The 26,430-nt window shown below is 56.0% G+C and overlaps 2 protein-coding genes across 3 annotated transcripts; one reads left to right on the top strand and one right to left on the bottom strand.

The window, feature by feature from the left end:
* Nucleotides 1-11,455: 11,455 nt before the first annotated feature.
* On the top strand, nt 11,456-18,764 carry HOMER3 (homer scaffold protein 3). 2 transcript variants are annotated; one of them, XM_060093926.1, is made up of 11 exons: nt 11,456-11,591; nt 12,146-12,275; nt 13,190-13,271; nt 13,359-13,515; nt 13,767-13,898; nt 14,906-15,013; nt 16,020-16,141; nt 16,656-16,812; nt 17,143-17,256; nt 17,366-17,452; nt 18,297-18,764. In XM_060093926.1, the coding sequence occupies exons 3-11, from the start codon at nt 13,258-13,260 to the stop codon at nt 18,486-18,488; spliced, it is 1,083 nt and encodes a 360-aa protein (XP_059949909.1). In that variant the 5' UTR covers nt 11,456-11,591; nt 12,146-12,275; nt 13,190-13,257; the 3' UTR covers nt 18,489-18,764. The 2 variants fall into 2 exon arrangements, with proteins under 2 accessions (XP_059949909.1, XP_059949908.1); XM_060093925.1 differs by lacking the exon at nt 12,146-12,275.
* Nucleotides 18,765-19,349: 585 nt separating this feature from the next.
* Nucleotides 19,350-26,374, bottom strand: DDX49 (DEAD-box helicase 49). The gene is made up of 13 exons (XM_060092185.1): nt 26,220-26,374; nt 25,217-25,340; nt 24,514-24,599; nt 24,304-24,425; nt 23,775-23,962; nt 23,490-23,630; nt 22,685-22,760; nt 22,304-22,380; nt 22,030-22,127; nt 20,882-20,956; nt 20,146-20,234; nt 19,983-20,054; nt 19,350-19,891 (listed from the first exon to the last, which is right to left on the bottom strand). The coding sequence occupies exons 1-13, from the start codon at nt 26,332-26,334 to the stop codon at nt 19,703-19,705; spliced, it is 1,452 nt and encodes a 483-aa protein (XP_059948168.1). The 5' UTR covers nt 26,335-26,374; the 3' UTR covers nt 19,350-19,702.
* Between the last annotated feature and the right edge of the window lie 56 nt (nt 26,375-26,430).

The following is a 26,430-nucleotide window of genomic DNA, read 5'->3' as shown; positions in this document are numbered from 1 at the left end:
TCCCTGCTGAGCCCTGCTGCCCAGCCACTCAAGACCCAGAGGTCCCTCCCTTGGACTGGGGCCCCCAACTTGTCACCAAGGACACCTTCTTTCCCTCCCCTTTAACTTTGGGGAGCCACTCCTGGAAAAATTTCTGCCCATCTCCCATACTCTGTGTGATTAAATGTGCACAATTCATTTGGCCTTTGGCTTTTCATAAAGATAGATATGAGGAAAATACAGACAATCAAGGAGGGCTGAGAATTGTGTGCTCCATCCCCACTCCCTTGGAGTCCTTACCCCCACCCCTTAGCCGGAATGACTCTTTCTGGGTGGATTTTGCTTTTTCTTGCCTGGCTGGGATTTCTCTGTTGTATATTGTGCCTGACCTTTTTGCTGGACAGGATAGCAATAATTGGGTTGTGACTATTGTTTCATAAACACTGATTAACAAATCAGTGATTTTTTGCTGAGGACCTACTGTGTGACCAGCACAGCTAGTGAGTGAATGAATGAATGAATGAATGAATGAATGCCAGGGAGTGATGAGAGCTGTGAAGACAAATAAGAGGACTGATGGAAAGTGCTGGAAGGGGCACAGGGGCTTGGGTGTGGTAGTGAGGAGAGGCTACTGGAGGACATTTGAGCAGAGTTTTGGGGACTTCCTGGAAGTCAGAAACCCCAGGTTGGGGCCTTTATTTTGTTGGTTGGTTGGTTGGTTTTTTTTTTTTTAATTTATTTATTTATTTTTGGCTGTGTTGGGTCTTCGTCTCTGTGTGAGGGCTTTCTCCAATTGTGGAGAGCGGGGGCCACTCTTCATCGTGGTGCGCGGACCTCTCACTGTCACGGCCTCTCTCATTGCGGAGCACAGGCTCCAGACGCGCAGGCTCAGCAGCCGTGGCTCACGGGCCTAGTTGCTCCGTGGCATGTGGGATCTTCCCAGACCAGGGCTCGAACCCATGTCCCCTGCATTGGCAGGCAGACTCTCAACCACTGCGCCACCAGGGAAGCCCTGGTTGGTTGGTTTTGATGTAAAATTCACATAACATCAAATTAACCATTGTAAAATGTACAATCCTCTGGCATTTAGTACATTCACAATGTTGTGCAACCATCACCTCTATCTAGTTCCAGAACATTGATGAAAGTATCCCCCAAATGGAAACCCCATACCTATTAAGCAGTCACTCCCCATGCCCCCTTGGGCCCCACTGAGGGCCTCTGATTTTAATCCACATTTTGCAAAGTAAATGTCTCTAATATTTATGTGCAAATGTCAGATGTTCAAAGAAATGGACACACTCACCCACTGCTGCTGGGAGCAAAGTGAGATATGGGTATCCCATATAGAAATATAGAAGCTGGTGTGGCCCTAAGTATACATAAGAAACCCTGAAAACGTGTGATTCCACTTTTAAGGCTATCTCCAAAAAGCAGCCCTCAAGGAAGCAACCTAGATGCCCAACCATAGGGGATCAGTTTAATAAATCACGGAAGAGCCCCCAGCTGGACAATGATGAAGTCTTTCAACACAAGAAGATAGAATGGTACTGATCAGTGTGGAAAGTGGGCCTTGACTGACAAATCATGTGTACCGTGTGATTCCATTGTGGCTGAGATAAATAAAGGAAAAAAAAATCTAGAGTGAAATAGACGATCATGTTAGTAACAGTGGTTCCTGGGCATTGATTTTATTTTTAAAATTTCAAGGACTTCCCTGGTGGCACAGTGGTTAAGAATCTGCCTGCCAATTCAGGGGACACGGGTTTGAGCCCTGGTCCGGGAAGGTCCCACTTGCCGCAAAGCAACTAAGCCCGTGCACCACAGCTACTGAGCCTGCGCTCTAAAGCCCACGAGCCACAACTACTGAGCCCATGTGCCACAAAGCCTGCGCACCTAGAACCCATGCTCTACAACAAGAGAAGCCAATGCGGTGAGAAACCCACGCACTGCAACGAAGGGTAACCCCCCTTCGCCGCAACTAGAGAAAGCCTGCACGCAGCAACGAAGACCCAACGCAGCCAAATATAAATAAATAATTTAATTAATCAAAAAATCTTTTTCATTCACTCTAGATATTTACTGAGTGCCTGGTGTGTGCCAGCCCTCCTTTGCCAGTGTTTTTTTTTTTTTTTTTTTTTTTTCTTTTTGCGGTATGTGGGCCTCTCACTGTTGTGGCCTCTCCCGTTGCGGAGCACAGGCTCCGGATGCGCAGGCCCAGCGGCCATGGCTCACGGGCCCAGCCGCTCCGCGGCATATGGGATCCTCCCAGACCGGGGCACGAACCCGTATCCCCTGCATCGGCAAGCGGACTCTTAACCACTTGCGCCACCAGGGAGGCCGTTGCCAGTGTTTTTTAACTTAACAGTGAGCACCTGGCACATCATAGGTGCATCATAAAAATTCACCCAGGAAATTAAATGCTATAACAAAGGACCTTATTTATATTATTTATGTCATGCTTGTTTGTGTTTTCTGAAACTGTTTTTATACTGAGCATATTACTTTGGCAATCAGAAGAGAAAACACATAAAGCTAATTCCATTAGAAAACATATGCATGTATGTTTCATGCCCTCCCCCCACCCCTCATCATGGCTGTTTATCTTCCCAGTTGCCTCTCCTTTCCTCCAGTCTGGCTCCTCCTGACTTCTCACTGAGAGTGGAGTTGATACATCCCAGTTCCTAGGGTCTGGGGCTGGGCTGGGCTCCTAGAAAGTGTGCAATTAAGATGAGATGGAGAGGGAATTCCCTGGTGGTCCAGTGGTTAGGACTTGGCACTTTCGCTGCCGTGGCCTGGGTTCAATCCCTGGTTGGGGAACTAAGATCTGCAAGCCGCAGGATGAGATGGAGAGATTTCCAGATGGGAGAACTGAGGCTCAGAGAGGTAAGTTGATCTGTTCAATGTCACATAATACATAAGTGTCAATGGAAGCTGTCTGCCCCCAGAGCTCTTTCTGCTACCTGGAATGGACTCAGGCCAAGCCTGGATTTCTTCCTACCCTGCAGCTATTTTATTAGGTTTATATGATGGTGGCTTTATTATTGATGAGGGGAGTTGCACCCCACATGGAGTTTGATTTCTCAATGGGCCACTGGCAGAAATCGCTGGTCTCTTCCTTTGTATACACCTCACACTGGTGCTCCTTGTTCCCCAAGAAGCCTCAGCCTAGGGACACCAAATCAGATACATTTGCTCTCTGCTCCCTGGAGTCAGGCCTGAGCCAGGTGCTCTGCCTGGAAAATCGGGAGGGCTGCATGGAGGAGGGGGCACAGAGTTGGGGCTTGGATGAGAAGTGTGCTAGGTTGAGAAGTGGAGGAGGGACTTCCCTGGTGGTGCAGTGGGTAAGAATCTGCCTGCCAATGCAGGCGACATGGGTTCGATCCCTATTCTGGGAAGATCCTACATGCTGCGGAGCAACTAAGCCCGTGTACCACAACTACTGAAGCCCGCGCACCTAGAGCCCATGCTCCACAACAAGAGAAGCCACCGCAATGAGAAGCCTGCGCACCGCAATGAAGAGTAGCCCCCCTCCGCCACAACTAGAGAAAGCCTGCGCACAGCAACGAAGACCCACGCAGCCAAAAATAAATAAATAAAATTATTTTTTTTTTAAAAAAGAAGAAGAAGTGGAAGATTAGCTGGGTGGATGTATGGATGGAGGAGCTGGGAGTGGATCATGGATGATGCCTGCATCTCTAGGAGGGTAGGTAGATGGATGGGTAGGTGGGTGAATGGTGGGTGGATGGATTGATGGATGGGTGGCTGGTTGGGAGGATGAATGGATGGGTGGATGGATGGACAGTGGGTGGGTGGGTGGATGAGTGGATGGGTGCATAAGACAGGGCAGGCCACTCGGAACCACTGACCACCTGGCCGACCCAGTGGGGGCCCCTCAGCCTCCCTCCCTCTTGCCTCTGCTCTTCTTCTCCCTGGAAGGTGCCCCCAGAACAGCAGAGACACCCCATCCCAGCCACTAGACACGTCCTGCCTGGGCCCCAATGTGCAACGAAAGACCCCAAGATGTGATGAGACTGACACCCCTTCCCCAGACTCTGAGTTCCCCTGGTCTGTGCTCACTTTGGGATTTGTTATAACAAAGAATTAAAGGATTTTGAGAAGCGGGGACCCAGAGTTCCAAGTTCCACAATCCCCCTGCTGGGGTCCCCAAGATGTGACTAGGAGGCTGAGTCCTAGTTGTCCCCACTACACTTATCACACGTGCCACCATTTTGGGAGGTGGGAGGGTCCCCGCGTGTCCCTCTGCTCTTGGGCATGCCCCTTCCCTCTCTCAGACTCAGTTTCTCCAGCTGTAAAAGGTGTCTACGAAAGCTCCCAACTGGGACCAGCTTCTAAGTTTACTGCTCTGATGTCACAGTCTTAAAGATCTGAATAATTTTTTGACAAGGGGCCCTGCATTTTCCTTTCACACTGGGTCCTGTAAATCATGCAGGCTACGCTGCTCCCACTGCATCAATCACCAAGCATTTATGCTGCGCCAGGTGAATGTAAGCAAAGCCAAGCCATGATTCCCCTCTCTGGAAGTGTGTGGCCGCTACTCTCAGGCCTCCCGGCTAGAATAACACAGAGCAAGATTCGAACCCAGGCCTCTGATTGCAGCCTGGAGGTAGTCTCCCCTGTGTATGCGGTTGGTGTCCAATGTGTGACCCTTTCTCTGTCCCTTAGTGGGCCCCCTCCTCCAATCCAGCCCAGGGCAAAGCAGGCTCCTCTGTGACCTCCCTTGGGGCTACAGGATCCACGTGTTCCGGAAACCAGATGTTTCCGTCCTGTTGGAGGCCTGGGATTTCAATGATAAGACCAGGGCCAGCATCATCAAGAGTTTTTGAGAGAGAGAAAGAGGAAGGCCAGGCAAAGCAGAAAGAGGGTTACTGAGATGAGCTTTCTCCCGGAAGCCCTGGGAGGGATACGCGCTTAGAGCCTGTGACCGTCCCCAAAGATATAATGATAGCGCTAATAACAATGTCATTTGTTTATCAAGCACAGAGCAGGATACTCTCTGTTTCGTGATAAACAAAGAGGAAAGTATTAGAATCACCCTCCTCAGTGCCATGTGGTGTGCTGGTGAATCTTATCTCAACATGTAAAAGCAAATCCTGTCCCTCTCCTGCTCAAAAGCCTCCCATGGCTCCCCAGTTCACATTCTTCACTGGGGCCCAGAAGGCCCCTTCTGACCCAGTCTATGAAGCTCTCTGCCCACATGGCCCCCAACTGTGCCCCCCACTCACCTGCTCCAGCCACACCTGCCTCCTCGATGCTGCTCCAAGGGACTGAGTGTGATCCCACCTCAGGGCCTTTGCACATGCTGTTCCCCTGAATCACCACCTCCTCAGAGCAGCCTTTGCCAGCCACCTGTCTTTGCCTGTTGCTCTGGTTGATTTTCTTTCCTTCGCATAATGCTGTCAGAAGCCAGCCTACTCTGTCCTCTGTCATCCATTTTGTCCACCAGATAGTTGTGAGCGCCCTGAGGGCAGAGCCTCCCAAAATGCTGGCATGTAGTAGGTACTCAATAAACATGAGTTAACAAATGAAGAGCCCCTTCTTAAAGAGGAGGAAACAGGGGATTCCCTGGCAGTCCGGTGGTTAGGACTCCGTGCTCTCATTGTTGAGGGCCTGGGTTCAATCCCTGGTTGCAGAACGAAGATCCCATAAGCCGCGCAGCGAGACAGAAAAAAAAAAAAAAAAAAAGGAGGAGGAAACAGAGGCCCCCAGTGCATCCATGGAGATGGGCCGTTGGAAAATTTGAGTCTGAGCCCAGATTGTATCAAATCTACCTGCAGGGAAGTGAATGCCCCCTCACCCCCTCCAATGGGTAAACAAGGCTCCAAAGGCTGCACGGAGCAGGGCCTGGCCTGTCAGATCCAGGTTCGAGGCCAAGCTTTTCCACTCGGACATTTTTTAATCTGGGGAAGTGGCCTAATTCCCCTGATCCTCGGTTTCCTCTTCTATAAAAATGAAGTCAGAGGTCAGATCAAGGAGACAGCCTGGGGGGGTCCTGCCATGGGCTGTCATAGCAGGCATCTCTCTCCCTCTTTGTGCCCTCCCACACGGCACGACGATGGGGACCCTGAGAGGCCTCTGCCCAAGTCAGGACCCTGAGGGACTCCCAGTCTGGGGTGGCGGCAGAGCCAGACAGAGATACTACCTCATCATGTAGGGTCAAGGTTGGGGTAGTGGAGGAAATCTGGGAGGCCTTCCTGGAAGAGGAAGTGTTGGAGCTGGCATTCCAGGCCATAGGTGGGGTCAAGTGCAAAGGCTCAGAAATGAGGCCGAATGCATAGGTTCAGAGATGGGGTTCAGCATCTTGGCTGATGGAAATGAGGCGCTTGATTCTCCCTCTGAAACCTAACAAGAGAGCCATAGAAGGTGCTGGTTTAGGGGCCGGCCAGAGGGGTGAATCCTGACTCTAGCCTGTGCCTGGGGACCAGCAACAACCTCCCCTGGCAGACTGAGGGAGGAGGATGCAGCATCTGAGTCACCCGGTTCCTGCAAGAACACTCGGCACCCAGCGGCCCCACGTGGGCTGTCACGAAGCAGGAACACTGCCCCCGGAGGCCCTCCATGCAGACTTCCCCGAGGCCTCCTGCTCTCTGTTCCCACAGCTGTTCCTTCAAGGCCACAGAAGGAGAGTAGTAGGAGGAGAGGGCAGGTGAAGGGGAGGCCATGTAGGCTGCTTGGCCAGAATTTGGGAGCTTGGGTGAAGGGGAGATTCCCTGGCTGAGGGTCCTGAGTGTCCTGGGGCTGCCAAAGCCTCTGGACTCTGTCTGGGATTGGGAAACTGAGGCTCAGAGAAAGTCAGGGTCTGCCCCTATTCTGCGCAGTGTATAGATACCTGGTTCTCTCCTAAGAGTTGAAACCCTGGGGGGGAATTCCCTGGCAGTCCAGTGGTTAGGACTCCCTGCTCTCAATGTTGAGGGCCTGGGTTCAATCCCTGCTCAGGAAACTAAGATCCCACAAGCCGCACAGTGCAGCTGCCCCCCCGCCAAAAAAAAAGAGTTGAAACCTTGTCTGGAGCCTGCAGTGTAAATCTGATCACATCCCACCCTCTCTGGCTCCAAACTCTCCCATGGCTCCCCAGTACCCTTAATACCTCACTGCCATCCACGAGCTCCCACCTGGCTCCCTTAGCCCTCAGCATCCCCTTAGTCTCCTCCCTCACTCTGTTCTGACCACCCTGGCCTCCCTGCTGTTCCTCCAACACACCTAGCCCATCCCCACCTCAGGGCCTTTGCACATGCTGTGCCTCTGCCCAGAGCACTCTTTGTGACTTATTATCCCCATCTGATCCCTCAGCAAAGGTGCAGAGAGAGGGGATCACGTGCCCAGGAACACACATCAAGTTGGTATGAGTCAGGATTTATACCCAGGCCTGTCTGACTAGCCCCCAATCCAAGCCCTCTCCCACAGATGGTGTCACGTTCAAAGCAGGCCTCCAGACCAGTCCAGTAGAGATGGATGATTCTCAGTCTCTCCAGGTTTTGCCACCCCAGGTGGGTGCCAAAGACTCTCAGTCCTTAGGCCCAAACCCGCTGCTCAGGGAGCTCCTGTGCCAACTTGACTCTCAAGTCTCCCACTGTCCCTCCTGATGTGGCCATGATTTTTCTGCCCCACTTTCTGCCCTTCACATGAGTAGATGGTGGAGGCTTCAAGGACAACACAGCCAAAAATAATCAGGCCCTGACCTACCTCCCAAAAGTGGGGCAGCCCCGCCCAGCCACCTGGTATCGCGGAGGTAATTAGTACATGTGGCAAATGAGGGTAATTAGGTCTGTGGGAACTGAACCACGGATCCAGGTTTGAAGTTTGGAGGGGGCTCAAGGGCCGCCTCCCTCAACCCCCAACCCGCCCTGGTCCCGGGAGGTTGATCCATAACCCAGTGCCAGACCCTCTGCACCAGCCCGTTCATGTCTGGGCCTGGGGGTGTCTGGTTCCATTACTTCCTGAGAGCTGTTTGTTTAATGAATTAACCTTGGCCTTGGGGAGAAATTGAATTGGATCTGAATTTTAGGTGGGGTCAATTTCTAGTGAAGAAAAATCACCAATATTGAATCATCAAACTCTCCTCTGCCATGACCCCTATGCGTCCACCCCATGCTGGGAGATGCCAAGCCCAAGAGAGGCCTCAGCCCAGCCCTTGAGATACCCTCAGGCTGGGGGAATCGGCTCTGGACACAGACACCCCCTGGGGTCAGGGTTGGGCTACAAGGAGGGAGGGTGTTGGGAAGGGTTCAGCAGAAGAGGAAAGAGGGCTTCTTAGAGAAGAGGGCATTGGGGGTGGGAGTTTGAGGAATGAATAGGAGTTTGCCAGGAGGATAAGGTCTAGTGGCTGGCCCAACTAGCCAGCCTGGGACAATAGGGAGTAGGAGAAGGAGAGTGGTTAGAGAGGCACATACAGGGCCCAGAGCTAAAGATTTAGAGGATATCATGCCAGGTTGGACCCATTTCTCTTCTCAAGGGCTCACGCCTGGTTGGGACCCCTCATACCCTAAAAGAGAAAATCTTAAGAACTTGGCTCAGGGTCGAAACCACATGCCAAGAATAACTATAATGTTTATAACAGCAAGCATTTATTAAACTCCTAGGGTCATACCCTCTTCACGCCAGGACATGTTGGAGCCTTAGAGGAAACCTCAGAAGTGAGCACCATTCTTATGCACATTTTATAGATGGGGAAACTAAAGTGCAGGGAAGAAAAGTGACTTCTTTAAGGTCACCCTACTGGTAGGAGGCAGGGCTGGGATTCACTCCCTGGCTCATGTGACTCTGGAGGCCACCAAGGACCAAGGCGGGCCTTGGGACCCCTTCCTTCTGGAAGCATTTACAGAGTTCCTGCTGCAAGTCAGGCCTTGCTCTAGGTGCTGAGACAGAGCCATGGAAGAAGTAGACAGTAACCAACTCATGACATAAACAGACCTAAGTGGCCACTGTGACTCATGCCATGAAGTTGGGCATGTGGCTTTGGGGAAGAGTGACAGACCTCCCCTGCTCTGGTGGGACAGTAACCCTCCAGGGAGGAGAAACAATATAACTTCAGCCCAAAGTTTGGGTCAGATTTAACTAGGCAGAGGCCAGAGCCTGACCTCTAAGAGCCACTCTGTAAATGTGGCTGCCCTAGAGCCAAACAAGCTGTTCTATTTCCTGCTTGGTTCCTCCTGTGACAGGAAGCTCATTCCCTCATGTCCTTCCTCAGCCCCAAGAGAAAGCTGTTGTTACTAGTCAGCCACCTTGGGTTGGTGGCCTCTGTTTGCCCCTCAAGGACATTCCCAGTAAGACAGGCCCGAGAACTAGGCAGAAGAGGGCTCAGGCTGGGGTGGTAGTGGCAGCTCAGGGCAGCCCCCTACCCATCTATACCCAGGGGACAGTGAGAAGCTGCTGGTGTTGCCTGGATCCTTCCTGCCTCCTCCCACCACCTACAGCCCTGTAAGCATCAGCCCATTCTCCAGGCAAGAAAACTGAGGTATACACTGACAAAATCCCTCCCTCAGTTTGCACTTGATTAAGACAACTTCAGGTCAGGGCTGCTCAAGGCCATCCACATCCCTGTCCTTCCTGGAGACCTGAGAGGGGACCCCATTCTCCCTCATGCTGTTGCCTCCTGCCCTCATAAGGGGTAAAGTCTGCCCAGGCTCCTCACCCAGCTGCCCCCACAGAACAGCCACATGGCCCCAGCTCTACAGCCACCCAGCACTTAGCACACACCGAGCAGCTTCCAGAAGACTTGGCTCTGCCGGCACATTTCCAGTTACTTTTTTTTAATTTTAATTTTTAAATTTTCTTTTTTTTTTCCGGTAATAAGGAAAAATCATTCTTTGCACAGAACAGACGGTATTTTCTTTGTTCCCTACAGTGTTCAAGCGTTTTGTGGCTTCGGGCCTGAGAGCGAAGCCAAATCCTTTGCTTATGCAGATGCCATGTGAAGTTAAAGGCAACTGGGGAAACTGAGTCTGCGGCTCTGTTTTCCTAGTTGGAGTGATAGTACCTCTCATGCTGAGTGAGGCTGGGCTCCAGGATGGGCCAGCTCTGGCCACAATCGAACAAATAAATAGATCAGGGATCCCACAGAAAGGGATGGGGTGGTGGAACAGGGGTGGGTGATATCCCTTCCAAACCCAGGATAGTTAGAGAAGCTTCCAGGAGGCAAGGGGGCAGTGGAGCTGAGCCTGGAAGGACAAAACAGAATATATGCCTTTCGGAAGGGCATTCTAGGTAGAAGAAACAGCTTGGGCAAAGGCCTGGAGGGAGGAAAACTCAGATCTTGGCCTGGTAGTAAGTCTCCGGAAATGACATGAACTGGGATTCACCTAAAGGTAATTTGAAGGAAGCTACCAGCTCAGATGTGCGATTCTTGTTGGCGGAAACAGACAAGAACAGGGAAAGGAAGTAGAGGAGAGGAAAAGCAAAAACCTGGCATGTGAGTCAGAGCTTCAGGGAAGGGCAGGGCTTGGTTCTGAGGAGCCCCGGTGCCTCTGCCCATGAACCCGATGGCACTCTGTGACTTTGGAGACACTGTGTGTCTCCAGAGAAAGGGCAGATACAGGACTGAAAAGTGGGCTCCACAGGCAGGGTCAGAGGAGATCCTGGCTCGGCTCTAAAAGGACCCTCTCCCAGCAAGTGTAGGAAGGGGTGGACTCCCTCTGACCAGAGGTGGCAAACCTGGGCCTGTGGACCTCCAGGCAATTCACCCATTTGGTGGCAAGTGGACACTGACATTCCCTCCACCTGGATTTGGGGACCCTATAACACAGCAACGATAATCCTAATCCAACCTCATCGGCATTGTTACAGTTGTTTTAGGGGACACAGAAGCCCCGAGGTTGACAGAAGCCCCAACCTGGGGATCAGGGTGAGGTGGGAGAGCAGGCAGGAAGGATTCTGAGCAGGACCTGGGATCAAGCCCCATTAAGTGCCTACTGTTTGCCTCTCTCTCATCTACCAGCCCTCTCTCTGCTGAGGTCTCTTTCATTTTCTGGATACAGCCATTGAGAAGCTACTGTGTGCATGCGCCTGGGCCCACCAAGAAAGCAGATGTGCCCTGTCCCCGGACTCCCATCGGGTGAAGAGGAACCTGATTCCCCATCACGGGCAAAAGCAGCAGAGGCCCTGAGGATCAGGGGCCCCCTTGAAGAGAGGATGAGGCCACATTCTCCTCTGTCCACCTAGGTCTGTCTGTCTCCTGTGTCTCTGCCTCTCTCCTCCATCGCTCTGTCTCTAGGTCTGGGTCTCTGTCTCCGCCCTATTCCCTGTCCCCTTCCGCCCCCTTCTTAACCTCTCGTCCCCAATCCTCCCCCCTTCCTCCCTGCTCGCGCCCCTCCTTCTCCCTCTCCCCCACACCCCACACCTGCCGCCGGCAGGGGGCGCTGCGGGGCGGCCTCGGCGGCCCGGGGAGGCGGGGCGGGCGGCGGCCGCGTCGGGACTCGCCGCGATGGGACCGGAGACGGCGCGGGCGGCGGCGGCGGCGGCGCAGACAAAGGCGCGGGCGGTGCGGAGGGCGGCGCGGAGGGCGCGGGCCCCGGAGCCAGCGAGCGAGCGGGGCGCCCGTCTGCGGGCCGCACCCGCCTAGCGCCCGGACACTTGCGGGGCGCCGAGCCGGCAGGGTGAGCCCGGGCAGCTGAGCCAGCGCTGGGAGCGCGGGGGGCCCCCAAGTTGCAGGGCCGGGGAGAGGGCGCTGGGGGTCTCGCAGTTCCGGATACGGAGGCTGGGGGCAGCTGGGGGAGCCCCGAAGTTCCAGGGCTTGAGAGGGCGCGGGGACCCCGAAGCTCCGGAGTCGGGGTCGGGGAGGGGACAGTGCGAGCGGTTCCCGAAGTTCCGGACCCGTCACTGGAGGGGGCTGTGAAGATGTCTCCGACGTTTCGGACCTGGGGTGGAGGGGCGACGCGAGGGAACCCCGAAATTCAGGACCCGGGGATGGAAGGGTGGCAGGGGCGTCCCCGAAGTTCAGGCGTCAGGGACAGCGCGCAGGATCTCCTAAGCTCTGGACCTGCGGTTGCAGGAGGTAGATAACGTGTCCGCGAAGTTCTGGACCCGGAGTGGGGGGTGCGTCGCAGGGATCCTGGAAGTTCCAGGGTCGGGGGCGGCACTTCCCGAAGTTGGGGCGCGCATAGGGCACCCTGGTCCTGACCCTGGGAACTCGATCCTGACTGAATATCAGATCCCCTGGACTGGGGCTCCTGGGGTGGGGCTTCACCCCCGCACGCGATTGTGGATCCCGGACACCGGGCGGAGTCGGGCTCCCCTTTGGAGCCCCGCGGCCGGCAGCGTCCGAGGCGCATGACTAGTTGGTGAGTAACTTTTCCCAATGCCGCAAGTCGCTGCAGGAACATCCGCTGCAGGAACGTCCGGGCAGGAGGGACCTGAGTTTCTAGGACCCCTGCGCCCCGGAACCCTGGCTCGACCCAGGACCCACCCCAAACCCCGGCCAAAGTCTCTGCCCCTCCCCCACCCAGGGGCTCCGGTTTCAGACCCTGTGACCGGGACAGCAGCTGCCCAGGACAGAGTGGGGGGGCATTCCCCCCTCTGACCACGGAGGCTACCGAGTCCGGGCCTCCCTTCCCTTAGTTTGCATCCCCCCCTCCCCCAGGTCCCTCGTGGACCTGGATCCCGCCCAGCCCCATGGTACTGGGATTGAGTGGTGATGGGTGGGCACCATGGTAGACTTGTTCAGCCATATCTTGTCTTTTTAACTAGGCTGGAGGCTCCCTGGGGATTTGGACTTTGACTCCAAGGTGTGCCTCTGCCCTACAGTGGAAGCTGAGGGGTCTCTTTGTGGGTCCAGTGGAGGACTGGTCTCCCAGTAGGCACCTGTCTATGCCCCACTTTTTGATGGAGGCCCTCCTTTGAGGAGTGATGGACGAAAGTGTCAGGAAGTACTGAACAGGAGTTGGCCACCTTGGCCTCCTCCACCCAGCCCAGAGATTGAGAAGACTTCACTGGGGGTCCAGTAACCAGGAAGATGTGAGGTATATGCTGGGCTGTTAGATGCCACCTGGCTCCTATCAGAGGCCATCTCCTGCCCAGGGTGTTGCACGAGCTTCTTCCCAATGGAGAGAGTTGGGGTCTTTTTGCTGAGTGATTCCCTAACTTTTGGATTGAAGTTCTATGAATGGTGTACTTGGAAGTGGGTCCTGGGGCTGGACATGCTTGGCCTCCCACAGCCTGGTCTGGGGGGACACTCACAAACCTCCTGTCCCCCCAGAGGCCAAGCCAGCAGTTCCTACCATCCCCCTGGCTGTCCCTTGGAGCCCACCCAGACAAGCCTGACCAATGTCCACAGCCAGGTGAGCCCCTGCTTCTACCAAAGCTTGGCCTTGAGTCCCGTGGGGGGCCAGTGCCTGGCCCCCGCTGAACACCCTCTCCCCATGCAGGGAGCAGCCCATCTTCAGCACACGGGCGCACGTGTTCCAGATCGACCCGGCCACCAAGCGGAACTGGATCCCTGCGGGCAAACACGCACTCACTGTCTCCTACTTTTACGATGCCACCCGCAACGTCTACCGAATCATCAGCCTTGGGGGTGCCAAGGTCCTGGTGGGGCTTGGGTGGGGTGGCAGGTGCCAAGGATCCTAGGGACAAGCCTGGTTCAGTCGCTTCCTTGTTGTGTGCCTTGGGGGCCGGGGGAGTACCCTGAGTCTTTCTGGGTCTCAGTCTTCCTCCTGAAATGGCTCAGACCAAGGACTTCTGAGGTGCTGATACAAAGCTATATCCCTGGGGTTTCACATTCATTATTACCAGTCCCATCACCCGGGAACTTTTCTCCCCACCGCCTTCCCCAGGCCATCATCAACAGCACTGTCACCCCCAACATGACATTTACCAAAACCTCCCAGAAGTTCGGGCAGTGGGCAGACAGTCGCGCCAACACCGTCTATGGCCTTGGCTTTGCTTCTGAGCAGCATCTGACTCAGGTGGGCCTGCAGGGATACATGGTGGGAGGAATGGGGCTGGGGCTGGGTCTTCTCTTGGGTGCACTGGGGGACCCTGGACAGATGCTGGGCCTCCATCTTCCCAGCTGCAGAATGGGCCTACAGAATTGGACAAACCAGTAGCTCCTTCCCAATTTTCTGGTTCACATGCCAGCTCTGTTGGCCACCTGCTCTGATTTCGGACACACCCTGCCCCTCTCTGAGTGCCTAGGATGGGCTGGGTGCTTCCCCGCACCCCTGGCATTACCTTCTTTATCGCCTCCCTCCCCCCTCTGCTGTTTCTAGAGTTCAGTATTATCTTATCCATTGCTTCCCTGTGTGGTTCGTGCTCTCTGAATCCTGTTGAGTTCATGATGCTTTTCTTCGCTTTTCTTCTAGAAGCATTAGTTTTCTTTTCAAATTTAGATCTTTGAATTAATTTCTACCGGGGGTTTAAAGTAGGAGTATTTTTTTTCCCACATGAGTATTCAGTTGCTTTTGGGCCGTTTTTTGAAAAAAAACATCTACCCCCCCCCCAACCCCCAATGAATTGCACTGGCCCCTTTGCACAAATCAAGTGGCTGTTTGTCTGTAAATATGTCTCTTTAAAAAATTACTTTCAAGCTAAGGAAATTTATTTTAAAATGAAAAAAAAAAGTGTATCTTACCCTAGCTGGAAATGAAAGACAGATTAGCACCCGCCTGAGGCTCTCCTTGCTGAAATAAGCCTGACTGAGAGGGAAAGGGGGTCCCTTTCTCAAGGTGGCTCAATGTGATACGCCTCCATGAACATCCCACCCACCCCCCATCCTGATACCCACTCTGCTCATTGGGCATCGTTTTCCAAGCCTACTTCCCACTCTTCCAGCTCATGAGAGGAGGGGATGCACTCAATACTAAAGTTCCTTCCAAAGCGACAGAGCTGGTACTGGGTGGAGCTAATGTGGTGGGACCCTGGGGGAGGGGGCTGGGAGTTTGTTGACTGTCTGTTCCTGCCCCCCATTCCTCAGTTTGCTGAGAAGTTCCAGGAAGTGAAGGAAGCAGCGAGGCTGGCACGCGAGAAATCTCAGGATGGGGGAGAGCTCACCAGTCCAGCCCTGGGGCTCACTGCCCACCAGGTCAGCACTCCCTGTCCCATGCGTGCCAGGAGCTCAACTGGTATTGTGGGGTCTAGGTGCTGTGCCGGTTCCCAGGACCAAATGCTCACAGATGATGTAAAACTAGATCCATGGCAAGGACCATGGAAGAGGGCTGTGGGTGCCATGGGAGCATGTCATAGGCTGTCCAAATGTTAGATCAAGGAAGGCCAGAAAACCAGCTCACAGGGCAGAGTTGAAATGTGGAAGCTGAAATGGCTAAGTAGAGCGGCAGAGTAAAAAAACTGTCCCTGGGTGTTTTCCCCCACTAACTTATTCGTATCATTTATTTATTTATTTTTAATATTTATTATTTATTTTATTTATGTATTTTGGCTGCACTGGGTCTTAGTTGTGGCTCGTGGGATCTTCATTGCGGCATGCTGGCTTCTTAGTTGTGGCATGCAGACTCTTAGTTGTGGCATACATGCAGGATCTATTCCCTGACCAGGGATCAAACCCGGGCCCCCTGCATTGGGAGCACGGAGTCCTACCCACTGGACCACCAGGGAAGTCCCTCAGCATCATTTATTGACCCCATGCTGTGTGCCAGGCCCAGGGCTGGGCACGGGATTAAGGAGATGAAAAAGTAGGTTGGTCCAGGCAGCAGGTGGATTCATAATGAATTTAACCTGATGGAGTGCGTTTCCTGTAGGAATTTTAAATGGATGTTGAAATTTGGCCCCAGGGAAGGTCATCGCTCTGAGGGAACAGCATGGAGGTTTCAGATTGCTCCCCGCTTTGCAGATTATGAGTCTCTCCCGGGGTTTAGGCTAGCCTGCATCAGGTTTGCTCCTGGGGGTTGGTGAGAGCCCAGCTGGCAAGGTGGGGGGCAGGGCCCAGAAAGGGGCCGTCGGGAGCCATTGGTAGTGGGTGAGGAGGGGAAAGGAGCAGTCAGATCCCAGTGCTGGGAAGGACCTCCTGCCCTCAGTCACGACCCACGTAGCATCAGCCCTTACTGTGCCCTCACTTCTGCCCATGCTCTTAGGTGCCCCCGAGCCCCCTCGTCAGCTCCAACGGCCCCGGCGACGAGAAGCTATTCCGCAGCCAGAGCGCGGACGCTCCCGGCCCCGCTGAGCGCGAGCGGCTCAGAAAGATGCTGTCCGAGGGGTGAGGGGGTAGGGCGGGGCACGGGGGCGTGGCAGGACGAAGGGTTGGGGAAGAGGGGAGAGGAAGTTCTCAGAAACTGTAGGGACTTGTTCAAGCGGCAGGATCTGACACGGGACCCAAGGCCTGTGGTAGGAGAGGAGACACCCAGATTATGCCCCTTCCAGAGCCGACCCCGCTCCTGCCTCATCCATTCCTCGGGGCTAACCCTGGCCTGTCCACATCTCCCCCGGCTAATTCTAAACCCACGGGTGCCTCCCCACCCACTTTGTTCTGTCCACATCCCCTGGGCTGATCCTGCTTGGCCTTCCGACTGTGTCTCACTGAACTGACACCAAAGCGCCTACTTTGACCCCACCCCCGGCAAGACTCCGCCTCCCCGGGACGTCCCCACCCCCTACTCCCGAGGTGTCTTGACCCCGCCCATAACCCCGCCCCCAGCCCAGCACCTCCCTCACCCTGCCTCAGGCCCAGTGAGGCCCCGCCCTGCCCTCTGCCGACTCCAGTGTCCCCGCAGCTCGGTGGGCGAGGTGCAGTGGGAGGCCGAGTTCTTCGCGCTTCAGGACAGTAACAACAAATTGGCGGGCGCCCTGCGAGAGGCCAACGCCGCCGCCGCCCAGTGGAGGCAGCAGCTGGAGGCCCAGCGCGCAGAGGCCGAGCGGCTGCGACAGCGGGTGAGGAAGCCTCTCCCTCCTAGAGACCCCAAGTGGCCCGGACCACTGTGAAGCCCCTGCCTCCTATCTGTCCTGGGTTCCCTGGCTGGCTGTGTGATCTCGGCAAATCACTTCCCTGAGCCTTAGTTTCTTGTTCTGTAGTATGGGTCTGAAATAATGTCAGCCTCAGAGGGTTGTCAGACCCTAAAGACCTACCTGCCAGAGGCGGGGTGGTGGCCCCAACCAGAAGGGGTTAGTGCCCAGTCATGGGCTTGGCTGGTCAGGCATATTCCCCAGGGATCAGGAGAGTACAGGCTGGGGCGTCAGGGGCTGACCTTCCTGTCTGCACAGGTGGCTGAGTTGGAGGCCCAGGCTGCCACCGCCGAGCCACCCGCAGTCAGTGAGAAGGAGGGACCGGGCCAGTCGCTGGAGCAGCTGGAGGCACTAGTGCAAACTAAGGACCAGGTGTGTGAGCGTGTCTGTATGCGTTTGTGTTTCCTCGGGCCCTGCCTTCCCTGATCTCCCATGGGGGAGCCAGGACTCTCAGAACGGATTCTGGAAACTTCTCCATTAGGAGATCCAGACGCTGAAGAGCCAGACTGGTGGTCCCCGTGAGGCCCCAGACAGCGCCGAGCGTGAGGAGACGCAGCAGAAGGTGCAGGTGTGTGCGGTTGCTGTGAGGCGGGGTGGGGTGACCACCCAAGGCAGCCAGCCTCTGATATAGGACAGACCTGGCATCTTCCCTACCGAGTGGGTTCTGGGCAGCTATGTGCCTCCCTGAGCTTCAGTTTCTTCACTTATAAATGGAGTCAGGAAGACATCTAAGGTTGTGAAGGATTTGGATGACCAGGTGCATGGAAGGACTGAATCAGTGGGTGGTTTATAAAACATGGTTATTAGTACAATGTTTCATCTCCTTCCATTCATTCAACAAGCAGTTTTTGAGTCTCTGTTGAATCTTCATTCTTGACCCCATCAAATCCTCACACATTCCCAGCCTGAGGTCAGGAGCTTGCATTTGTACCCAAATGTGCTGGCCTGGCCCTCACTGAAGACTTTATCTGAGAAACCTTCAAGCATGTCCTGTGAGTCCAGCAGGAGGGAGAAGTTAAAGGAGCTGGTGCCCCCAAAGAGAGAGAAGTTGGGGGAATGCTCCCTATTGTTTCCTGGGCAGAGTGCACAGCATATGTAAAGGCCCTGAGCTGGGGAGAAAGTATGTTCAAGGAACCACAAGGAAGCCAGCAAGCCTGGGTTGGAATGAGCGAGGAGGGGTATGGATTTCATTCCCAGCATGATGGGTGACGAGGGTCTTGAGCAGAAGAGGAACGTGGTCATTTCAATGATATTCCAATTAGGGGACCAGGGAGTGTCTTGGGTAGAGGTGGCAGGGAGGAGGCCAGGAGACAGAGGGCTTGGCCCAGAGCGGAGGCTGTGGGGATAGCATTCAGATGCTGGACCCTTGAGACTTGCTGGGGCCCCCAACCCTGCTTGCCCTCTCCCTGCAGGAACTGGAGACCCGAAACGCGGAGCTGGAGCACCAGCTGCGGGCAACGGAGCGCAGCCTGGAGGAGGCACGGGTAGAGCGGGAGCGGGCACGGGCCGAGGTGGGCCGGGCTGCGCAGCTGCTGGACGTCAGGCTGTTTGAGCTGAGCGAGCTGCGGGAGGGCCTGGCCCGCCTGGCGGAGGGCACGCCCTGAGTCCGGCCTCTGGGTCTACGTGGGAGCAGGGGCCTGCGGGAGCTAGTTTTACATGAACGATTCCCGCCTGGGGCACGGGCCAGGCCGCAGGCGGCACAGTGGGCCATTCCCCCGGCAGGGACTGGGGCTCGACTCAGCCTGGGGAGGGCCTGTCCACAGTGCTCCAGCCAGCCCTGGCTGTTCACAGCTCACGGGCTGTTTTTGAGCTCTTCATCGTGTAGAATTTCTAGACTCCCCAGGGCACGTGCTGGTGCCCAAATTACATTTCTAAGCGTGGCTGTGTGTGTGGTGTGTGAGCACCTAGGTACCTGGTCGCCGTCACTGGACCCTCTGCCCTCAGTCTGTGTAGGGTTTGATAAGCCACTCAGAGATGAGAGGGAGGCTCAGAAAGCCTCAGGGGCATGCCCAGGCCACATGGCTCTGCTGCCCCATCTTCTTGGGCTCTGCCCATGTTGTCTGGACCAGTTTGGACGAAGGTGGACCCTGGTTAAGGACTCCCCCCACCACTTCGCTCTGGCCACAAACCCCAAATGCAAGCAGGTCGGCAGGAGGGGAAGGTCCCAGCACACGGCTGTGTTCATTGAGCATGGGAGGGATCTCACCAAAACATCTGCATTTGCAGAGAACAGCAGTTGCTATGCCCATTTTCCAGATGAAGAAACCAAGGCCCATATAAGGGGCTTCACCAACCCAAGGTCACTCAGCTGGAATGGTCAGCACTGCAGTCCAAAGCTTTGGGCCTGGCCCGACAGGAAAGGAGACCTGGCGGGTGGGGGGTGGTAAGTGGTGTCCTGGGAGACTTGGGAAGTACAGGCAGTCACACCTCCCTCCCTCTGACCCTGCTCCCCGAGAGTCAGACTGGGGAAGTCAAAAGACTCATTTATTGAGCATCTCCTGCAAGCGACACACCTTCGCTCTGGGGCCCCACGGCACCCCCAGGGTGACCCTGGGCTGGGGTCACTGGACGTGGACTTGGGCCCAACCTCATAGCGTTCTTTCCTCCTCTGCAGCCTGCCTCTTGGCCAAGGTTCTGAGGAGGGACCACCAGGGGCTGCAGGGTCGGGTGGAGGGCTGCGCACTGCACGTGGGTGTCCGTGGGCTCCACTGAGGGGGACTGGGCAGACTGGGAGGAGGGATTATCCTGAGGGGAGGACCCTCCAACCTTCAGCTGGATGAAGGCGTCCCAGGCTGGGCAGACGGGGGCCGTGTGGAACTCAGGCCGGGCCCTGAGCGGGTGCTGGGGACAAGCAGGCCTCAGGCTGGGCCCTGGATGGACACCCCCTGCGGCCAGGCCCGCTGGCCTTCTGCCGCTGCAGTGCCTGCTCCACTTTCTCCTTGAAGCGCCGGTTCTTCTGCTTGATTTTGGCCAGCTCGGCCTTGCGCTTGGCCTCCAGGTCGGGATCCTGGCATGGGGAGGACCGGAAGGTGGCTAAGCTGATCACCCACGGGGAAGCTTGTGCCCCAGGCCCACTCCACCACCGGCTCAGCCCTCACCTTCCCCTCCAGGATCATCTGCTTCCGCTTATTAATCTCTTTCTTTTCATCAAAGTTGGTTGCCTCCAGTTTCTGCGGGGGGGAGGGAGAGGCCGTCTTGGGGGTCACCGTCTCGCAGGAAGCACCCTGGGCCCCGAGGACCAGCCCCTTCCCCGACACTCACAATCTCACACTCCCTTCGCACCACGTTGACCTGTGTGAGGATCTGGAGCACCTCAGCTTCCTCCACCGAGAACTCCTCCAGCTTCTTCTCTGTGGGGACAGCAGGGTCACAGGGTGGGCAGGCACGACATGGAGGGGGATTTCAACTATGTAGTGAGTTCCCTGTGTAGCAGGGCATGCAAGGCCATCCAGGGCCATAGCAGATAAGGATCAGGTGGGCAAGATCTAAGATTTCAGACCCAAGGAACGTACAGATTGCTCTTTTTTTGTTGTTAGCAATACTATGAATTTGACTAGGGATTTTTTTTTTTTCCTGGAAACAGTGTCCTTTAAAGTCAAGACATTTCTGAATCTTAGGACAGTCTGTGCAGTGACTGGAGGTGCCCCAGAGGTTCTCGGTCTTGGCTACACATTAAACCACCCAAGGGGGTTTTTCAATCATGCCCGGGCCCGAGCCCTGGGGCTTCTGACTCATCCACAGGGACCACCCACACACTCTGGTCTGAGAAACCAAAGTCCCTTCCCACCAGATGTGGCTTCCAGCTGCTGAAGGCCATTGCAGAGCTTCTGTTTCAACAAATGGGCAAAAGAAACTTCTTTGAGGGTTGCGTAAGAAGGAAAGCGCAGTTTAAGCCTGCTCATGTGAGCAGGCTAGCGGGTGTCTGATAGGGTTGAGTGGCATCTCACCCAGAAGCACCCGCCTCCCCTCCCCTCTCGTCCTCTGCCCCTCCACTCACTGATCTGCTCCTCGATGGCGTGTACCAGGTGGATGTCATACTGCGTCACCAGCGTGATGGCCTGTCCCTGCCGCCCTGTGGGGACACACCCAGGCTGTGTGCTGGAGGCCAGGACAAAGGGCTTGACCAACAGGTGGCTCAGGGCTCCTCTTAATCAAGGGGAACAGTACAGGAGCTTGGTGGGTGAGTGAGTGAGTGGAAATGAACGAAGCTCAGGGCGTCAGGGCTCAACCCCCTGCCTGACCTCTGCGTAGTAGGCAGGTCTGTCTCAGGGGAGCTGCAGGACTCCAGGGAGAGGCAGCTCTCCTGCCAGCTTGGCCTTATACAGGTGATGTGGCTGATTTCCCATTTCGGTGTGGCCGCCAGGGAGCCCAGGCCAAGTTCTGTCAGCAATAAGCCCAGACAGGCTTCAGCTCAGATCTCTGCACACCACTTTCTCCATTCCCTGTTCCTGTGACAGTGACTAGTGCTGGAACAGCACTGGCAGCTGACCAGGCCCATGACCCTCAGAGCAGCCCCAAACAGGTGTCACCTTCTTATTACCCATTGTTGGATGAGACAGTGGGGGCCCAGAGAGCTGATGTGACCTTCCTGAGGCTACAGGGCAGGAGAGAAGGGCCAGGCCCAGTCTGGCCCCAGAAACCATATCTCTGCCCACTCCAGGTATGAGAAAATCTCCTGGACTCCATGCCCCTCCTGGGTGGGGCTGGGGAGCAGACACAAGGATGCCTTCTTGGCTCCCAGCCAGAGTCACAGCAAGGGGTTGAACTTGGACGCCAAATCCTACAGGGCAGCGTCATACCCACCAGGACTCGTACACCTATTGCTGCTGGGCATGGATTGGCAGCCCTGACGGGTAAAGGGGCCTGGGGTGAGGCAACAGGGAGTGGTGGGGATGGGGCCAGTGTGTGCCGTGTCCCCAGGGGGCAGCACGTGTCACTGTTAGTGCTGCTGGGGGTGAGAAGACAGAGCATCCCCACCTACGGTTTTGAAAGGACGATTCCCCCAACTTGCAAGTGCTTCCTCTAGTGTCTTTCACTTGTGGCCTGTAGCCCTCCCATGTCCCACCAGCTTGTGACTCTGGCTCCTCGCGGTGTGGGCAGGCAGGAGGGGCGGGTGCCAAAGGCTGCTGCGCCCTGTCTGCTCACCTGCACGGGCTGTCCGGCCGACTCGGTGGATGTAGATCTTCGGGAGCCCGGGGGTGTTGTGGTTGATGACCACCTGCACCGTGGGAATGTCCAGGCCCCTGGAGAGAGAGGTCGGTCAGCACCTCTGTCCATGTGGGGAAACTGAGGTTGGGGCTCACCCAAGGTCGCTCAGCAGTGAAGCTGAGGCTGCCTGACCCATGCCTGAAGCCAGTCCCTCCCTCTGGCCCTTTTGTGGGGGGCGTCATGGGGAAGGGAGTACCCTGGAGCTGCTCACCGGGAGGCCACATCTGTCGCGATCAGGATCCGGTAGATGCTGGACTTAAACTTGGCCAGGGCGGCAAAACGTTCTTTCTGTGCCGGATTGGGGAGAGAATTGGGGGCGGGGGTGGGGGTGTGAGGTAGCACCTCAACAAACGTTTGAGCGCTTACTGTGTGAGGCCTGGGGACAGGGCAGAGGCCAGGACAGTCTCCACCCTCAAGTGGCTCACAGTCCAGTGAGGGAGATGACCTTGAGGAGGCCAGACTGGGGCAGACAGGTGGCAGGAAGAGTGTTCCAGGCAGAGGAAAGGGCCTGAGCAAAAGCCCTGAGGCTGAGAGAAGTCCCCAGGGCAAGGGTGGCGGGTGAGGGGATCTGTGGGGCTGCCCAACGCCTCACCTGCTTCATCATGGAATGCAGAGCCACGGTAGGGAAGTTGAATTTGCGCAGCATCATGCACAGAATCTGACAGGTCCTGGCAGGAAGGATGTGCTGTCAGCCCGTCTAGCGCTAGGGTCCTGGAAAGGCGCTCCTGGCCCTCCCACCCCCCGAGACCCCAAGTAGGTGGCCCTGCACAGCTGGGGAAGGAGAAGCCGGGGTGCAGTGTCCTGCCCACTGACCCCTCCCCTGGCCTAAGCCAACAAGAGTGGGCCCTACATCCAGACTTTTCTGGTGGCCATGAAGTTCTTGGGGGGCAGCAATCAGGAGTCTCCTCCACATGCTGTGGACTGCCCTCCTACTCTGGCTCAGGCTAGGCTACTCTACAGCTCCTTGACGCTCTCCCTAAACGCCTCAAAGGATTTTGAAATCCCTGGGTCTGTGGAGAGGACAGCCCCAGGTGTTGGTGCTGATGTGCTGGGCCTCATTGACATCCTGAGACCACAGCGAATAGGCTGCTCCAGGGCCTTCTGAGATGCTGCAGGGGTCTCCTGGGGAGAGCCTGAGGCCCTCAGCCCTTCCGGTTAAAGGCAGGTCTGAGGAACCCCAAATCCTGGCTCTGCCTTCAGGAGGGGTGACCTTGGCAAACTGCTTGACCTCTCTGAGCCCCCTTGAGTGCATCCTCCGAAACTGCTGGTCTGAGCAGAGGCCCCGGAGGGCCGAGACCGTCTTGGCACCTCCAACCTTGGGCCACCTCTCAGGCCTCCGTGAAGGGCTATGGGAGGGGTGCCCGGGGGACGGGAGAGGCAGGCCTGCCCACACTCACTTGCATGTGTTGGTGAAGATGATGATGGACCAGTCCTCATGCTCGTCCTGGAAGTTCTGGATCAGGTGGACCAGGTAGGCATCCTTGACCTTCTCAGGCACTAGCAGGTAGCGCTGGTCCAGCTGTTCTACTGTGCGCACACTGGGGACAGGCAGGCCTGTTTCCCCTTCTGTTGAATGAGGCCAATAGCCCACCCTGCCCATGGGCAGTAACCTCTGTTGGGTGTGACCCCCCACTTGGCCCCCCGCCTGACCTGCTCCCCCAGGAGCGTGGCTATGGACTCACGGGGCCTGAGCCTCCCAGAAGAAGGGCTGGTTGGTGGCCAGGCCCTGCAGCTCCCTCAGCGTGTCGGTCAGCGTGGCACTGAAGAGCAGCGTCTGCCTGCGGGCCGGCACAGCCGCCAGGATGGCCTCCAGGTCCACGGTGAAGTCAGTGCAGCCCTGCTCCAACAGCCGGTCCGCCTCATCCATCACCTGTAGTGCCGGCAGCAGGGGGTAGGGATCTGGGGTGAGGGTGCTGTCTGAGTCCTGACTACATGCCTGGGCTCGACCCACCTTCCCCATGTGCCTCCTTCCTGGTCTTAGATGTGGGCCCTAGAGCACTCTCCCTCTAGGTCTTGGAGGCCTGCTCCCTCACCCATCTCAGCTCCAATGTCACCTCCTCAGAGAGGCCCAGCCCCCAACTATCTTTACTAATACAGGCCCCCTCTTGTTGGTTCCTGAGCTGTTCTTGTCACCATTCCCAGCATGGTACTGGATGGCCTGTGGGACACACATGTCCCACGTGGATGTATCAGGGCCCCAGGCTGACTTACCAGGAAGCGAATCTTCTTTATGCTGAAGGTATTGGAGCTGCGGAGGTGGTCCGCCAGGCGCCCTGGTGTGGCGATGACCACATGTGGTTTCCGGGAGAGCTCCAAGGCCTGGGCCACCATGTCTGTGGGTGGAGGGCGAGAGGTGGGGCTGGGTGGATGATCTGAGGCTGCGGAGGGTCCATGCCCAGAGCCTCCCTGGGCCCCCCATACCCATGCCGCCGACAATGATGCAGTCTTTCAAGCCCAGAGGCTTCCCCAGGACCCGGAACTGCTCTGCGATCTGGTAGGCCAGCTCCCTGTGGGCATGAAGGGGCCAGCCTGGGTCAGATAGCGGTTTTGTGCTTGCCTCTCATTCCCATCTCCACCCTACGGCCTCCTGCCTGGACCTCTCCTGTTCACACACCCTCCGAGGCTCCCAGTCCCCTTTGGACAAAGGTTCCGATACTGAGTGTTGGAGGCCCCTTGTGGCCCCTGCCCTCTCACTAGACTGGGTCCCCAAACAGCCCATGGCTTGTCCCCTGCCAGTCCTACCCACACTGGCCTTTCTTCTTCCCACGTCCTCAGCAATGGCCTCAACACCACAGTCATCAAAGCCTGAGACCCAAGTGTCAGTCCCCCCTCCCCCAGGGCTGGTCAGTGTCCAAGTCCTCTCCTCTCTGCCCCCAGCCCCAGCTCCGCCCAGGCCTTTTCTCTGCCTGTGTCCCTACTTCCCGACCTTCCTGCTTGCCCTGAGTCAAGCTCTGTGCTCAGAACTTTTTACACACTGTCTTGTTAATTCTTCAGCACCTCTAAGAGGTGGGCATAATTTCTGTCCCCATCTAGCACACATGGAAAGTGCACTCAGAGAGGTAAAGGCGCTTGCCCAAGAGAACACAGCTGGTTAACTCACCCATGAGGCCTTTGGGGGGCTCACCTGGTGGGTGTCAGGACGAGGCAGAAGATGCCATAGGGATCCTCAGACAGCTTCTGCAAGATGGGCAGGACAAACGCTGCCGTCTTACCACTGCCTGTCTTGGCACAGCCCAGGCAGTCCCGACCTGGGCAGAGGGCAAAGCAGTGTCACAGGTGTAGACAGGTGTTGTATCGGGCACAGTTTACAGCAGCTAACATTTAATGAGAAGTTACTGTATGCTCAGTACTGGCCTGTGCCCTTTCCGTTCCAGGCATTCTGACAACTTTCCATTTAGAGCAACTGACACATTTTAGAAGGGCGAGGCCATTATCATCCCCATTTAACAGAAGGGGAAACTGAGTCTCAAAGATTTGCCCAGGATACACAGACAGTGAGTATCAGGCTGGACTGGAACCCACATCCATCTGACCTGAGATGCCTGCTACTAACCACGACCTCGTTTTGACTCCTTCCGGGGTATCAGGGCTTGGGAAACCCAGAATGTCCTCCCCCCAATCTGCATCCTATGCTCCCTACTGACTCCTTCATCCTTGTTTACTTAATGCCTCCATTTGTCACATCCTAGGCTTCCTGAAGGCGTCTCTTTAATGGCAAAACTGGGTTGGACCAGAGGAGTGGGGAGAAGAGCAGTCTAGGGACCAGAGCCGTGGATTTACCAGTAATCTTGACAACCTCAGTTTCCATTTGTAAAATGTTGATAGTAATCCAAGCTCTACCGAATTTTCCCAGTACTATTATCTATTAGTTATTCATCAAACCCTCCCAGTGCTCTGAGGCTATAAAAGTTTCAGAGATTACATCACTTGGATGCGGACACACGGCGAGTCAGCCGTACACCCTAAACGCCGACACTGCCTAGTCTGCCTCCGGAACCCAGGATCGCCCGTAAGGGCCAAGACTGCCCTTCGCCTCACGGGGCCGGCGTGGGCAAAAGCTGCGAGAAGGCAAAGTGAGGTGACAGGAGCGGGGACGCCTCCTGGAGAAGAGGCCTAGCCACACTCACCTTCCAGGATGGCGGGAATGCAGCCGAGCTGAACGGGCGTGGGCTGCTTCAAACCCAGCTGCCGACATTGTTCCACGAGCCAGGATGACAGCCCAAGCTCCGCGAAGCCAGCCATCCTCGCAGCCAGCCCAGTGTAAGCACCCGTGTGAGCCGTCCTTCCGGTGCATGTTGATGACGTTAGGAAAGCCTTCCAGTTTATTGGATCTGCCTC

This window comes from Mesoplodon densirostris, chromosome 3, assembly GCF_025265405.1.
Source record: "Mesoplodon densirostris isolate mMesDen1 chromosome 3, mMesDen1 primary haplotype, whole genome shotgun sequence".
In the NCBI taxonomy this organism is placed as follows: domain Eukaryota; kingdom Metazoa; phylum Chordata; class Mammalia; order Artiodactyla; family Ziphiidae; genus Mesoplodon; species Mesoplodon densirostris.
Note: the sequence above shows the minus strand (reverse complement) of the source record. Positions and strands in the feature narration are given on the sequence as shown.

What these genes read in the sequence shown, in the direction of transcription:
- HOMER3 (XM_060093925.1), top strand. An exon ending in TCAGCCTTGGGGGTGCCAAG is followed by an intron (nt 13,516 to 13,766) that starts GTCCTGGTGGGG and finishes CGCCTTCCCCAG; the next exon opens with GCCATCATCAACAGCACTGT. An exon ending in TAGTGCAAACTAAGGACCAG is followed by an intron (nt 17,257 to 17,365) that starts GTGTGTGAGCGT and finishes CTTCTCCATTAG; the next exon opens with GAGATCCAGACGCTGAAGAG.
- DDX49 (XM_060092185.1), bottom strand. Translation starts at nt 26,334, where the DNA reads ATGGCTGGCTTCGCGGAGCTTGGGCTGTCATCCTGGCTCGTGGAACAA. An exon ending in CATTCCCGCCATCCTGGAAG is followed by an intron (nt 25,341 to 26,219) that starts GTGAGTGTGGCT and finishes CCCTCTGCCCAG; the next exon opens with GTCGGGACTGCCTGGGCTGT. An exon ending in CGGCCGGACAGCCCGTGCAG is followed by an intron (nt 20,957 to 22,029) that starts GTGAGCAGACAG and finishes GTGTCCCCACAG; the next exon opens with GGCGGCAGGGACAGGCCATC.